Source organism: Danio aesculapii, chromosome 24 (assembly GCF_903798145.1).
Source record: "Danio aesculapii chromosome 24, fDanAes4.1, whole genome shotgun sequence".
Lineage (NCBI taxonomy): Eukaryota > Metazoa > Chordata > Actinopteri > Cypriniformes > Danionidae > Danio > Danio aesculapii.
This window is the reverse complement of record NC_079458.1, coordinates 26,674,395-26,689,206: the sequence shown is the minus strand read 5'-3', so window position 1 is coordinate 26,689,206 and position 14,812 is coordinate 26,674,395. Positions and strand designations below refer to the sequence as shown.

At 34.7% G+C, this 14,812-nt stretch overlaps 1 protein-coding gene across 1 annotated transcript in view; it reads left to right on the top strand.

Annotated features, from left to right (window-relative positions):
- The window catches only part of vps41 (VPS41 subunit of HOPS complex), a 57,565-nt gene that overhangs the window by 27,029 nt on the left and 15,724 nt on the right, over window positions 1-14,812 (top strand). Inside the window, exons 7-16 of the mRNA XM_056450799.1 lie at window positions 10-75; window positions 4,779-4,898; window positions 4,979-5,125; window positions 6,580-6,646; window positions 7,412-7,509; window positions 9,551-9,680; window positions 14,054-14,169; window positions 14,258-14,314; window positions 14,431-14,492; window positions 14,598-14,679. Coding sequence (XP_056306774.1) covers window positions 10-75; window positions 4,779-4,898; window positions 4,979-5,125; window positions 6,580-6,646; window positions 7,412-7,509; window positions 9,551-9,680; window positions 14,054-14,169; window positions 14,258-14,314; window positions 14,431-14,492; window positions 14,598-14,679 — 945 coding nt within the window. The remainder of the gene's footprint in view (window positions 1-9; window positions 76-4,778; window positions 4,899-4,978; window positions 5,126-6,579; window positions 6,647-7,411; window positions 7,510-9,550; window positions 9,681-14,053; window positions 14,170-14,257; window positions 14,315-14,430; window positions 14,493-14,597; window positions 14,680-14,812) is intronic.

Below are 14,812 nucleotides of genomic sequence, written 5' to 3'. Positions count from 1 at the left end.
CAATTCCAGGTCGTGGCGCTGCACCCTCAGTTCAGCAAGTCCAACAATAAACAGTTTGTGACTGGAGGAAATAAGGTGAGTCCTGTTTCAGAATCATCTGAGACTCAAAACGTGAGTGTGTGAGGCACAGTTTTCGATCCTTCACAATTACACAGTGTGAAGTGTTGCAGCTGTGACGTCTAACCTGGAAGACTAAAGGCTGATTTATACTTCTGCGCCAAGCGCACGAGTAAGCTCCGGCGCAGCCTGCTTGCAGTCGCAAGCCTTTGCCGTGGCTGACGCTGACGTGTACCTCTCAAAAAATTTAACTGCATGCCGCGCGATGTGTAGCGCAAGCTCTGCGATTGGTCGGCTTGGTAGTGGTGAAGAGCCGTGAACCCGATGGAGCAAGTCCTGAGAAGGAACTCCAGATGGAGACTTTTGTTTTGTGCTTGCCTTATAATTAAAGTTGTTGCACATCCTCCAGTTCCCGGCTCTGAATTAGCGAGTTTTACCCACTTGTAACGTTCAGAAAACACCAGCGAAGAAACTCGATACAAAGGAACATGAAAACCTACTGCCAGCTAGCTTTTCTTAATTGTTATTGCAGAGCAAATCAAACAGCGTGCTGAAGTATAAATGCACGGCTACGCGCAAGGCAGATGCCGTGGGTCACGTCAATCACTAGACGCAGAAGTATAAATCAGCTCTAAAGGGCTGATCACACCGAATGCCCAGTGTATATATATATATGCTCAGTATATATATATATATATATATATATATATATATATATATATATATATATATATATATATATATATATATATATACACAGTATATATATATATATATATATATATATATATATATATATATATATATATATATATATATATATATATATATATATACTATATATATACTATATATATATATATATATATATATATATATATATATATACTATATATATATACTATACATATATATACTATACATATATATACTATACATACGTATACATATATACATACATATACATATTAATTTATAAACCCAAACATTTTAATACATCTTACTATCACAAAGTTTTGAAAGACTGGATGCAGCAAAAATAAAAAAAAATTGTTGATTTAAAAACAAACATTAATTGACCACTTTATAGGTGTTCGAATGACTTAATAAAAATCGAAAGCCAGACAAAGTCTAAACATTCATTTGGAGGTTTCCACCATTTGATGCTCTTAAGGTTTCAACACTGAAGGTTAAGCTAAATTATTAGAATGGAGTCATTTTTTGTCATGTTGAGTGCGTTGTATAGCGGTTTCTCAAACTGAAGCTGTTTGGCATGAAACGCTCTTACCATCTTGGCCTTACACTGGGGTCAACATCAGGGAGAGAGAGAGAGTGGTCCATTTTCTCCAAAGTGTTGTTCACTAGAGAGATGTTGTCTCTTCTTGCGCAATAAATAACTGTCATTACATAGAGTGCCATAGTGTTCGCAACATGTAGAACACTCTTTGGCTTATGGGCTAAACAAATACGCTCATTTTTCAAAGGACACAATGCTACCAAGCCAAGATGCCATAGTCTGATACGTCCCGCTACATCTATAGAAATAAAAGCAGGGTTTGTGGCTGTCATAAAAGCACTCTGTTTCTATGCACTGATCAGAAACTTGTGGCTGAAAATAACAACAACAACATCAAAAAAAACTTGTGCAGTGAATTTGAATAAATGCCACTGGTTCTTTGTAAAGTGGACTGTTAGATTTTGTTGAGACGTATGAATTTTGAACCACTCAAACAGAGACTTCTCCGTTTCTATAAATCGTAGATTTTTATCCTCTGTGGTTGATTCTTATAAAATGGCTTCGCAGCGTTACCGCATTGTGCTCATCAGAAGCAATTAACGGTATCCATTGTGTGCCACAGTGGCCGAGTCCTCTGCATTTTCCTCCCACTTCTGCTTGTTTCCTTCTTTCTCCCTGGCTTAAGGTCCCCATAATGCAGCCCTGCCATGAAAATCAATACGGCTTCCACTGAAGACGCGTCTTGTCAAAGGCAATTCAATTCCGTCTGCTCGGCTCTTGGAGTGTCATCTCCTATTGCTGCGCTGTGATCTGTTAACATAGCCAAAAGTGTAGAACTGAAGCGACATTGAACCGTCTTTCCTTTCAGTCACTTTCTCCGCAGTCAGGTCAGGTCGGCTGTGCGTGATTGTGTGTGGCGTTTTTGACACTTTCAATCCAAGGTTATCCGCCAAGTGCATTGCTGCTTTCTCCACATGATTATTATCACACAGACCTTTAAGAAATAACTTTTTTTTGCCCCAATAATGTCAGACAACTGCAGACTTACCAAAGGAAACCGTTAAACGCGCTGTTCAAGACTATTCTCTTGTCAGATTATGAGTTGTCTACAGTGTCTGCTTTTATTGTTTCTGAGGTTTCATTGTGTCGTACTGCTGTATGTGCTTAAGTGACTATGAATGTCCCATTGTGTAAAGTTTGAACCAGATGTTGGCTTTTTTTAAATGGTTTTTGATACTGCTTGTGCTATTATTTTTATTGAATCTTCTGCCTGGTTATGACCTGAGCAACATGAAAGGGCAATGAATCTGCGTAATACGCTGATTTGATTTAATACTTGTATTATCGGGAAATACATTGTACAAAATTTGAAAAAAATAAATAAATAATAAATACCACAATATCTTCAAGTCCATTAACATTTTAAACCCCATAAATGATGGGGATTATTAGAAGTGGTTGGTGAAATACACAAATCAAGTGAGTGAAAGTATATATAAGGTAATAAAATGTTTTGTTTTAATGAATGGTTAACTTACAAGGAAGGATTATATTTACTAAGTAAGTTATTACCAAAATGTCTACTAAACTATTTCTTACATTGATAAATAATGGGATATGCAAACAGACTTTTAATTTCAGCCAGCCAGCCTCAGCGGTTCAAGTGAACTGTCTTTTCATTATAAAATTGCCAAGTTTAAGGTCTGATTTCTTTAAGATTCAGTATACTTCACTGCCTGTTAGATATACAAAAATAAAGTGGATATCAGATCAGACATGAAGCACTGCGTTCAATTCCATTTTCCCCCGCCGTGTCTTTAAAATGTGACAGTTTATCTTACCCCAGTATTTTCAATGGAGTTTCTGTGCTGATCCTGACGGTTTACACGGTCTGTCATCTCATTTTATGCTTGAACAACTAAATTAATGCTAAAGTCTATTTAATACTAAATGTGTTGTTATTACATTACAACATGGATGCTGTAAAAGGAACCTTATGAAAATGAAAATAGTCACATTAAGCTTTCTCCAGAAGTTTATAATTGGCTGAAAAACTAGCTGTGCATATAGCCCATTCGTAATAAAAGTGCGCAAATAAGTAATAATGATTAAATATGCCATATAGCCTATATAAAGAAATGTAGTGTAAAAAGAAAGTGTGTGTTGACAAATATAAATATATAGAATAAAAACAGTCACATAGAAATAAAATGTGGTTAAAATGTGTGTATTAATGTATGTATGTATGTATGTATGTATATAGATAGATAGATTTTCTCTACTGACATTTTACTTTTTATAAATACAGACCCATTTCAAACTGTAATACACAAATAAAGGCATGTCCGCAGTCAAACATTTCATTAAGTAGACTTACACAGGTCAACTTTTACAATTCACACACAACTGACAGTTGAGATCTAAATATGATTATCATAGGACACAGCAATTCTTAGAGTGGTTGATTATTTTCTGTTCAAAATAACAAGGGATGACACTGAAAAATGCTGGTTTCCAAACAATGGATTTGTGTTGGGACAACATGAAGGAATTAAGTTAAATGATTGGTTTTTACAAATCTAAGTGGATTGAACATAAAACAATTAAGTTGTCCAAAAAAATCCTGAAGAATTGTGTTGTCTAAAAGGGTTATGTTTACATAAAACCTCACAATGATGCCATCACATAGACTTTAAGTCCATATTTGTAATTGCTTGTTTATATATTGAATCAATAGGCTTCAATGTGATTCATGAGGCTTGTAACCATGATGTAATGCAATATGACAAGTGAGAGAATACCATTGTGTGCACCTATAATTTTGCAGTTTGGTAAGTTAAAAATGTTTTAGTTTTAGACTTGGCTTGACCTTCTTACACATTTTTAACATGACTATCACATTTTGAAAGTAATATAAAATGTACAACATTGGTATTTTATGTAGTAAATATCTCTAGACTTTTAGAGGATACCATGGCAGTGATAGCAGCTTATCTTCTTCTCCCAGAGAATAAACCATAAGCTTCCATATTTAGTGTTAGTTAATGTATTTACTAACATGACAAATCAATGAACAACACATTTATTACAATATTTCTTCATCTTTGTTAACGTTAGTCATTTGTTAACAAAAGACAATCATTGTTCGTTCTCGTTGTCAACTCATAAGTACAGCTTTGGATTTTAATAATACATTAGTGAATGTTGAAATTAACATTCAACTATGGTTAATAAATGATGTACAAGTATTGTTCATTTTACGTCAGTGTTAGCAAATATACATTAACTAACGGAACCTTATTGTGATGTGTAACCACATAAACATTACAAAGTAAGTCACACTGACTTGGGCCCAGTTGTTTGATACATATTTGTGCTCTATGTTCTACTGCCCTCTGCTGGTTAACCGCAAAGAATACAGCATATTTGATTTGATTCTGGTGAATGTCTATCCTCACTGAGATTAATGAAATATGCTTCATAGCTTTTGCTGTATGAGAGGAACTGGCTGAACCGCTGGAAGACCTCAGTTCTACATGAAGGAGAGGGAAACATCACCAGTGTGAAATGGAGAGGAAATCTCATCGCCTGGGCAAACAATGTGGTACGGACAGATTAAGATATGTTAATTATGATACGTTCCTCACAGGCCATTATTTGATCTAAAATGTTGTTGCCTGACAGGGTGTGAAAATCTATGACATCAGCAGTAAACAGCGCATCACTAACGTTTTGCGGGACAACACCAGTCTTAGGCCGGATATGTATCTCTGCAGTCTGTGCTGGAAAGACAACACCACGTTAATCATCGGCTGGGGCTGTTCTGTTAAGGTGTGTGTACTGGTTTTGATGATTTATGAGGACGAATTGGTATAAATTTGTATAATGACAGGAAAATGACCTTGGTAGTACAATGTTTTGTTCTGTTAAGGTGTGTGTGTGTACTGATTTTGATGGTTTATGATGACTTATTGGTATCAATTTGTATAATGACAAGGGTATGACCTAGGTAGTACAGTGTTGAGGTGGTTTATAAGGACCTGCCTTGTGTCCTTGTAATTCAAAATGGTTAAATATTCAAAATTTGTCAAAAATTTCCTGTGAGGATTGGGTTTACAATAAGCCATTAATAGTTTGTATAAAAATACATTACACCTGTTGAGAGTCCTTATAAAACAGAAATATTGTTGTATGTGTGTATACAGGTTTAGAAATACAGTTGAATTTAGAATTATTAGCCCCCCTGTTTATTTTTTCCCCAATTTCTGTTTAACAGAGAGATTTTTTTCAACACATTTCTAAACATAATAGTTTTATTCATCTCTAATAACTGATTTATTTTATCTTTGCCATGATGACAGCACATAATATTTGACTAGATATTTTTCAAGACACTTCTATACAGCTTAAAGTGACATTTAAAGACTCAACTAGGTTAATTAGGTTAACTAGGCAAGTTATTGTGTAATGATGGTTTGTTCTGTAGACTATCGAAAAATATATAGCTTAAAGGGGCTAATAATTTTGTCCTAAAAAAATTAAAAACTGCTTTTATTCTAGCACAAAAAAAACAAATATGACTTTCTCCAGAAGAAAAAATATTATCAGACATACTGTGAAAATGTTTGCAAAAACCTGCTCTGTTAAGCATCATTTAAGAAATATTTAGAAAAGGGGTGCTAATAATTCTGACTTCAACTGTACAAGTGAGGCAAGAATTGTCCTCACTCTTACAGTGAAATATAAAAACAGCTCACTACTGACGGCATTTGGCTGGTCCTCACTAATAAAAAAGGGTTATAAATCCACCACAACACATTTTTGTTAGTATCTAATGATTTTCACTTGAGGGTTGGATTTAGGGGTAGGGTTAGGCCACAGATATTAATCTCATATAAAAACATTGAAAGTCTGGGCATTATCCTTACTAAGATATAAGATCATAAGTGTGATTTTATGTTGGTTATATCCCAGTGGGGACTTAAAATTGAATGCAACCAGGCTCATGGGGCATTTGTTATAGGGGTACAAATGCTATAAATCATACAGAATTAGGTATTTAAGGTATTTTAAAAATGTAGATTGTTTGATTGAGGGTTGGGTTTAGGGGTAGGTTTGTGGAATAAACAGTTTGTACAGTACACAAATTATTAAGTTTATAGAGAATCCCCATCAGGATAGCAAAACGTGTGTGTCTGTGTGTTTAATAATGTCAAACTGCTGTTTGTACTATTTGTGAATCAGTTGTAATTGAGTTGAATATTATTTAACTTTGTTTTCCTTAGATCTGTGCTGTTAAAGAGCGTGACCCAACAGAGATTAGAGATCTACCCAGTCGCTATGTTGAGATCGGTATTGTTACATTCACTGAATCTCTTATAAACGTACACATAATGAGAACATGTAGCATTATTAAAGGTATTATTCACCACAAAATGAAACTTTCCTCACTGTATTTTCTCTCACTAAAGTGCTTCCAAACCTTTATGAGTATCTATTTTTCTGTTGAACACAAAAGAAGATATTTTGAAGAATGTTAGAAACGGGTAACCATTAACTTCCATAGTAGGAAAAATAAATACTATGGAGTAGGCATGTTACGATAACCGTTTTCAATGTATACTGCGGTTTGGAAAAGTGAAGGTTTTAAAACCGCCAATATTTTCTGTAATACCGTTCCTATGGTATGTGTAAGATTTTTTTATGTACACTTTTTTTTTGTTTTTTTAGGACTGTTTAGGACAACAGTATCTTCAGCAGAAAAAATATCCAAATATGCTGTTTTAAATGGTAAAGAAATCTGTGTTTTTGAAACTAATGAAGACAGCAGAAGTCAGTGATTCATTTGATACTCCTGCCCATGCCTAGTATGGAGGTCAATGGTTGCCAGTTCCATCTTTCTTTAAAATGTTGTCTTTTGTGTTCGGCAGTAGATAACAAGTTTGACACGTTAAGTGAAGAGTGAATAAAGAGTAAATAAACAAGTAAAGAGTAAGTAATCAAGTAAACAGTAAATAAATGATTACAGACTTGTCAGTTTTGGGTGAACAGACTATGGAAGCTCTTTTATAATTTACTCACTCTTAATTCTTACTTTTTGTTTTTGTTTGAATGTAGTGTCAGCATTTGAGACGGAGTTCTTCATTAGTGGACTGGCACCTTTGGCAGATCAGCTGGTCACTCTGTACTATGTCAAAGAGAATTCTGATCACATGGTAATTTTATCCACTCTCACTCTGACAAACTCTAAGATCAGTGGTTCACAATCACAGGGCAGAGAGACACTTTATGAGGCATTATCAAATATACAATTGAAGTGTAAGATGATTAAAAAAAAATATATATATATATATATATATATATATATATATATATATATATATATATATATATATATATATAAATAAGATTAAATCAAGCTAAAAATAAAGAACTGAAACATGCCTTTTTATTTGCACAGAAGTTGGCAGCTTCTGTTAAAACAAAGATTTTCATTATTTTCCATATACATCACTGAAAAAGCTTGGAAATAAATGGATAATTAGGAGGTAATTTTAGTGAAGAAGAAATATTTATAATGAATATGAGTTTCAATACATGAGGGGCAAAGTAATTTTTGTGTCCACACATAAAACTAAATTAGTTAAATGAAAATGAATTTTAAATGAAAGAAAGCATAGTAAATAAATGTAAACTTATGTCTATTTTTTTTTCAAATATCTTTTGTGAAAGTAAAATAATGTTATGTTGGTATTAAGCATAACAACTTAATAATACTGACTTGATCATACTATAATACTATCATGATATCATAATATCATATTTTTTCAATTATAAAAATATCAGATGGCGGATGGGAATATCCAATAATAGATATTGAGATTTAATAGATATAAATTAGATAGATATAAAAGTTTTAACATACTATTATATATAGTATAATTTGTATATTGGTGCTGCGCTATTATACTTGGTTGGTATATAAACTGGTGTTACACCTATGCTGGCCAGCCAATGCTGGGAAAAGTTACTTTAGAAAGTAATGCATTACAATATTGAGTTGCATTACTTAGTTACTTTTTATGGTAAGTAATGTGTTACTTTTGAGTTACTTTTGCATTACTTTTTTGACCTGGATGAGGCTTGATATCTTTCAGAACGTGCAGGGTTTTTTTTTCATCTTCTTTTTTTATCTAGGGGAGTTCTGAAATTAACAACACACTGTAATTCCTTAATTTACCTACATGCCATACATACAGATTAATGAAAGTTTAAAGCAATGCGTTTGCTAAGTTTGTACTTTTTGTCTCATCATTCAGATAATCCTCTTTTGCTTTTCTTCCATGTGTTCAAAATAATGAGAATATTTCCATCGCTTAAATGTAAGGCTCTGCCATCTTCCTTTCTGTCTGTTCTTGCATTCTCTCATTGTGTGCGGGATTCAACGTGACTACATTCTTTTTAATTTAGCTATTTATTTTTTAAAAGCTAATTAACTAAATTAAAAAGTAACTTGCAGTACACTAAAATAATAACTCAAATAGTATTTCTTCATTTTTAAAAGTAATGTTTTACTTTACTCGTTACTTAGAAAAGTAATATTATTACACACTCGTGTTACTTGTAATGCGTTACTCCCAACACTGGTCATGGCAAAGTATATATGATTAAAATGTATGGTTTGTTCAGAAAGAAAATATCTAATTAAATGGAACACATTTTTATGCATGGAGAAATAACAAAATTTAAACCTGTCCTTGATGAACATTGAATATAGATAAATATAGTCTAAACATTAAAATAAATGTATTTTTGTATCTCAAACTCTCAGATCTCTTAAACAGTAGAAACTGCATATTTGTAAAAATACATTTCACATTCATTCAAAGTCAAAAAGCTTGAGAACCAATGATTTTGGGCCATTACACGACAACGTTTGTAGCCAAAAATGGGAAACGTTTTATTTGTGTTTCCTGTTAGTTTTTTCAATTCAAGTTTAATAAACCTTTTTTGATTAATTTTAATACTCTTCTCTATTAAATTTGGTATCCTACAAATAAACATGCAGTAGGTCTGCCACAAAAATTCACACCTGATTTTTCAATGCTTGTCCTTAGTAAATCTTGAGTCGTGTATTTACTAAATGGATTTGCCACCAGAAGAGTGTTTGTGCTCGCGTAAGATGTTAGTAAGCCCAGCTTTGAATTGCTGTGAAAGTAAAATTTCTTTGTTAATAAATATTTGTGTTTGTGACAGGAAGAGGAGTTTAGAACACGGCCTCGTTTAGACATCATCCAGCCATTACCAGAGGGATGTGAAGAGATCTCATCAGACGCCCTCACTGTACGCAACTTCCAGGAGAACCAGTGCAGGGACTACAGGCTTGGTATGAAGACACAATAATAGCTGTAATACAGCGACAAATATCACACTTGAGCAAATAAATTCCTATGTTTTATTAATATCTACATATTAATTTCATTAATTTCTACGCCTACCCTAACTCTAAACCTAGCCCTTACAGTAACCTTATTAATACCTGCACATGCCCCTTAATGTAATTCTAACACAGTATTTGCTGTCACAAAAGTATGATATATTGATGTGTACACAGCTGTATACAATCTAGCCTTAACCCAACCTACCTGCAGTGTAAGGCACAATCCCAATTCTATTTTACTCCTACCCGTTCCTCTTGGCCCTTGAAACAGGGAAAAGGCTACAAATTTACACCTAAGAAATGGGACACCACCACAACACCCGTACAAGTTATCATATGTCCTCAAGTGCTCATATGAGATTGACGATGACGACTGCTGTAGTTGTTCCAGTTTTTTGTCATTTATCTTCAGGAAATCACTAAAGACAACAATATTAGGTTATCATAACCATATAATGTGCCAATTAGCTTGTAACTGTACTGTGTATTTACACCTTGGCCATATTCATCTATGTAAACACAAGAAAAAAAACACTATCGATATACCAGACATTGTAAAAAGGTAAATACCAGGCACCTGGCTTTTTCTGACAGTGTATTCGAGTGTCATCAAGTGTCAGGTGTAAAATTATGTTGTTATATAGTTGTTATAACTGCTAAGGACGCGGGTGGCGAGAGAGCTGTCGCGGACGTTGCCCTCTCTATTCTGCTGCCCTAGACGGCCGCCTAGGTCGCCTCTATGGACGCGCCGGCCCTGGTTGTGGTACTACTACACAGTCTCTCTGGGATTTCGTGTGATTATTATTTATTTATTTTTGCAGCCTAAAATCACAATTTTTGCTGTGGCTTTTTTTAATTTGCGGAATTATTTTGCATTGATTTGCTGTAAAAAATATACCACAGACAAAAGTCTTTATTATATATTCTTTATTATAATGCAACTAAATGCATTAATCACATGCAAATAATGCATCTCCACACTATTGTTAAAGGAAACAGTATGTTAAAAAAAATCTTGTATTTATATATCTGAAGATCAAAATCCTCTGAATTATTGCAGAGATAAAAAAGTAAAAGAAGTGTTGTTGTTTACATATATACAGTCAGGTCCATAAATATTGGGACATCGACACAATTTTAACATTTTTGGCTCTAAACTCCAACACAATGGATTTAAAATGAAACAATCAAGATGTGTTTTAACTGCAGACTGTCAGCTTTAATTTGAGGGTATTTACAGGTGAACGGTGTAGGAATTACAACATTTTGCATATGTGCTTCTCACTTGTTAAGGGACCGATACTAATGGGACAGAATAATAATCATAAATCAAATTTTCATTTTTTTTTTTTACTTTGTTGCAAATCCTTTGTAGTCAATTACAGCCTGAAGTCTGGAATGCATAGACATCACCAGACGCTGGATTTCATTCCTGGTGATGCTCTGCCAGGCCTCTACTGCAACTGTCTTCAGTTCCTGCTTGTTTTTGGGGCATTTTGCCTTCAGTTTTGTCTTCAGCAAGTGAAATGCATGCTCAATCAGATTCAGGTCAGGTGATTGACTTGGCCAATTCATAACATTTCATTTCTTTCCCTTTAAAAACTATTTGGTTGCTTTTGCAGTATGCTTTGGGTCATTGTCATTTTTCTGTGAAGCGTTGTCCAATGAGTTCTGTAGCATTTGGCTGAATATGAGCAAATAATATTGCCTGAAACACTTCAGAATTCATCCTGCTGTTTTTGTCAGCAGTCATATCATCAATAAATACAAAAGAACCAGTTCCATTGGCAGCCATACATGCCTAAAGTATGACACTACCACACTCATGCTTCACTGCTTAAGATCATGAGCAGTTCCTTTCCTTCTCCACACTCTTCTCTTCCCATTCCTTTGGTACAAGTTGATCTCATAGGTCCATAGGATGTTGTTCCAGAACTGTGAAGGCTTTTTTAGAGCTCTGCTCTGGCTTTTCTGTTTTTGAGGCTCCCCAATGGTTTACATCTTGTGGTGAACCTTCTGTATTAACTGTGGTGAAGCCTTCTCTTGATTGTTGACCTTGACACACATACACCTACCTCCTGGAGAGTGTTCTTGACCTGGCCAACTGTTGTGAAGGGTTTTTTCTTCACCAGGGAAAAAATTCTTCCGTCGTCCACCACAGTTGTTTCCATGGTCTTCTGGGTATTTTGGTTTTGCTGAGCTCACTGGTGTGTTTTTTTTTTCTTTTTAAGAATGTTCCAAGCAGTTGTTTTGGCCATACCTGATATTTTTGCTATCTCTCTGATGGATTTGTTTTGTTTTTTTCAGCCTAATGATGGCTTGCTTGACTGATAGTGACAGCTCTTTTAATCTAATCTTGAGAGTTGACAGTAACAGTTTCTAAATGCAAATAGAACACTTGAAATTAACTCGGGACCTTTTATCTGCTTATTGTAATTAGGATAGTGAGGGAATAACACACACCTGGCCATGGAACAGCTGAAAAGCTAATTGTCCCATTACTTTGGTGCCTTAACAAGTGGGAGGCACATATGCAAACTGTTGTAATTCCTACACCATTCGCCTGATTTGGATGTAAATATCGTCAAGTTAAAGCTGACAGTCTGCAGTTAAAGGTCATTTCAATTCAAATCTATTGTGTTGGTTTATAGAGCCAAAAATATTAGAATTGTGTTAATGTCCCAAATTGTTTTGGACCTGATTGTAAATGTGACTTTGTAAGTTTACTCATATTTAACATGTGGTGTCTTTTACGTCTGGTTAAATGCCAGCGTAAATGTATAAACTGCCACCCATAATCATGATGTGTTTTAAATCATGGCTTAGTGGAGGTTATCTGTGTCCACATGGCCTTTGTTTTGGGTGAATCAGTGTTGTGATGACATCACAGAAATCGTCTAGACCACGAATTTGCGGAAAATCCATGGAATTTCTGAAAAAAAATTTGCACAGTTTGCTTGATTTCGCAATTTTCAGCGATCGCAAAATCCTGGAGGGACTGACTATAAAGGAGTTATTATTATAGATTATAGGCAAGGCAAGTTTATTTGTATAGCACATTTCATAAACAGTGGCTATTCAAAGTGCTTTACATAAACAGGAATAAAAATAATAACAGTGATTAAAAACATATAAGAACAGATTAAAATGTTAAAAAGAAAAGAAAAGAAACACATAATAGTGCAATCTTGGACGTAGCACAGTGCTCATTCAGTAAAGGCACAGCTAAACAGATGTGTTTTCAGTCTTGATTTCATTGTGCCTAATGTTGGAGCACATCTAATCATTACTGGTAGCTGATTCCAGCATCGGGGGGTGTAGTAGCTGAAGGCGGATTCACCCTGCTTTGACTGAACCCTTGAAATTTCTAGTTTATTTGATCCTAAATATCTGAATGACCTGTTAGGTTTGTATTCAGTGGGCATATCTGTAATGTATTGAGGTCCTCTGCCATTTAGTGATTTATAGATAAGTAATATTACTTTAAAATCTATACTGAATGCAACTGGGAGCCAGTGTAATGACCTAAGGACAGGTGTGATGTACTTTCTGGTTTTCTGGTTCTGGTCAGAATCCTGGCCGCAGCATTCTGGATGAGCTGCAACTGTCCTGACTGGAAACAAAACATCTAATTCATGCAATGTTTTTGAGATGATAGTATGCTGATATAGTTACTGCTTTGACATGACTACTGATGCTCATATCTGACTCCAGAATAACATTTAAGATTATTCTCCTTATTTTTTGATGTTTGACCCTTAGAGCCAAGGTACGCATTCACCTGGAGAACCTCATCTCTGTTCCCAAATGCAATGACTTCAGTTTTCTCTTTGTTTGGGGCTGAAGTCATTGGGCAGTAATATTGATAAATATATTATAGATAGCCAAAATTATTATTAGAATTTTTATAAATATTTTTTTTCTTTTAAACCTGATCGTAAAACACGAACGCCATAGTAATATTTTTCATACTCCTTGGTTTCTAGTGTGGTCTTGGAAAATCTGTTTCAAGTGCTATCTAGCCCTACCCCTCCACATGAATGCGCAAAATGAGGGGGAAGGGGAAGGGCTAAAGGGTAGAATTGGGATTGGGCCTAAATCCCTCGACCATAAAAATGTCTATGCTGCAGCAATGTATAGTTAAACAATTTTGGCTATTGGCTATTTGAAAGAGGGTAGGAGCTACTTTCAATGTCCCTCCCTGTCTTTATGTTTTCACACAGTTGTTTCACACATGAAGCAAAGTTGCGTATTTCAATGCATTTCACAAGACCCCTCTAGTGATCATAATTTTAAAGTTCATCTGTGTGTGATTCTAGAACACTCTGAGGGAGAGTCTCTATTCTACATCATCAGTCCTAAAGACATCGTAGTGGCTAAAGAAAGAGACCAGGATGACCATATTGACTGGCTTTTGGAAAAGAAGAAATATGAGGTGCATGTCTAAGAAAATAAGTAAATAATGTTTAAAAATCTAAGTTGCGCTTTGATGATTTCTGACTTGATTTGGACCTTTATCACAGGAAGCACTGATGGCAGCAGAGATCAGCTTTAAAAATATTAAAAGGCATGATGTACAGGTAAAAACATCTGGCCAATGTGGATAAAGTGACGTGCAGAAGAATAGTTTTATTATTAGCTCTTGCATAATTTGTAATCACAATGTGGGTACTTCCTGAATGTGTTCTGTGTGTAGAAAATTGGAATGGCGTACATCAATCATTTGGTGGAGAGAGGAGATTATGACACAGCTGCCAGGTACGGGTCATCAAGAGTCTGATTTATTCACCTGTAAGCCATATATGCCTGGAAGCCTTGATTTATACTCATTTTCTTTATTTTCACCACATTTCTCATTGACAGAAAGTGTCAAAAAGTGCTAGGCAAGAATATGGATCTCTGGGAGAATGAAGTGTACAGGTTCAAAACAATTGGCCAGTTGAAAGTGAGTGTGTCGAATTTGTACTTTATATGTTTATTATATTTTCATGCCCTTGATGACTGTAATTAGGATGATATGGTAATTTTGTGTCAGTTTAAAAATATATTAAATTAATAATAATAATATTAATAATAAC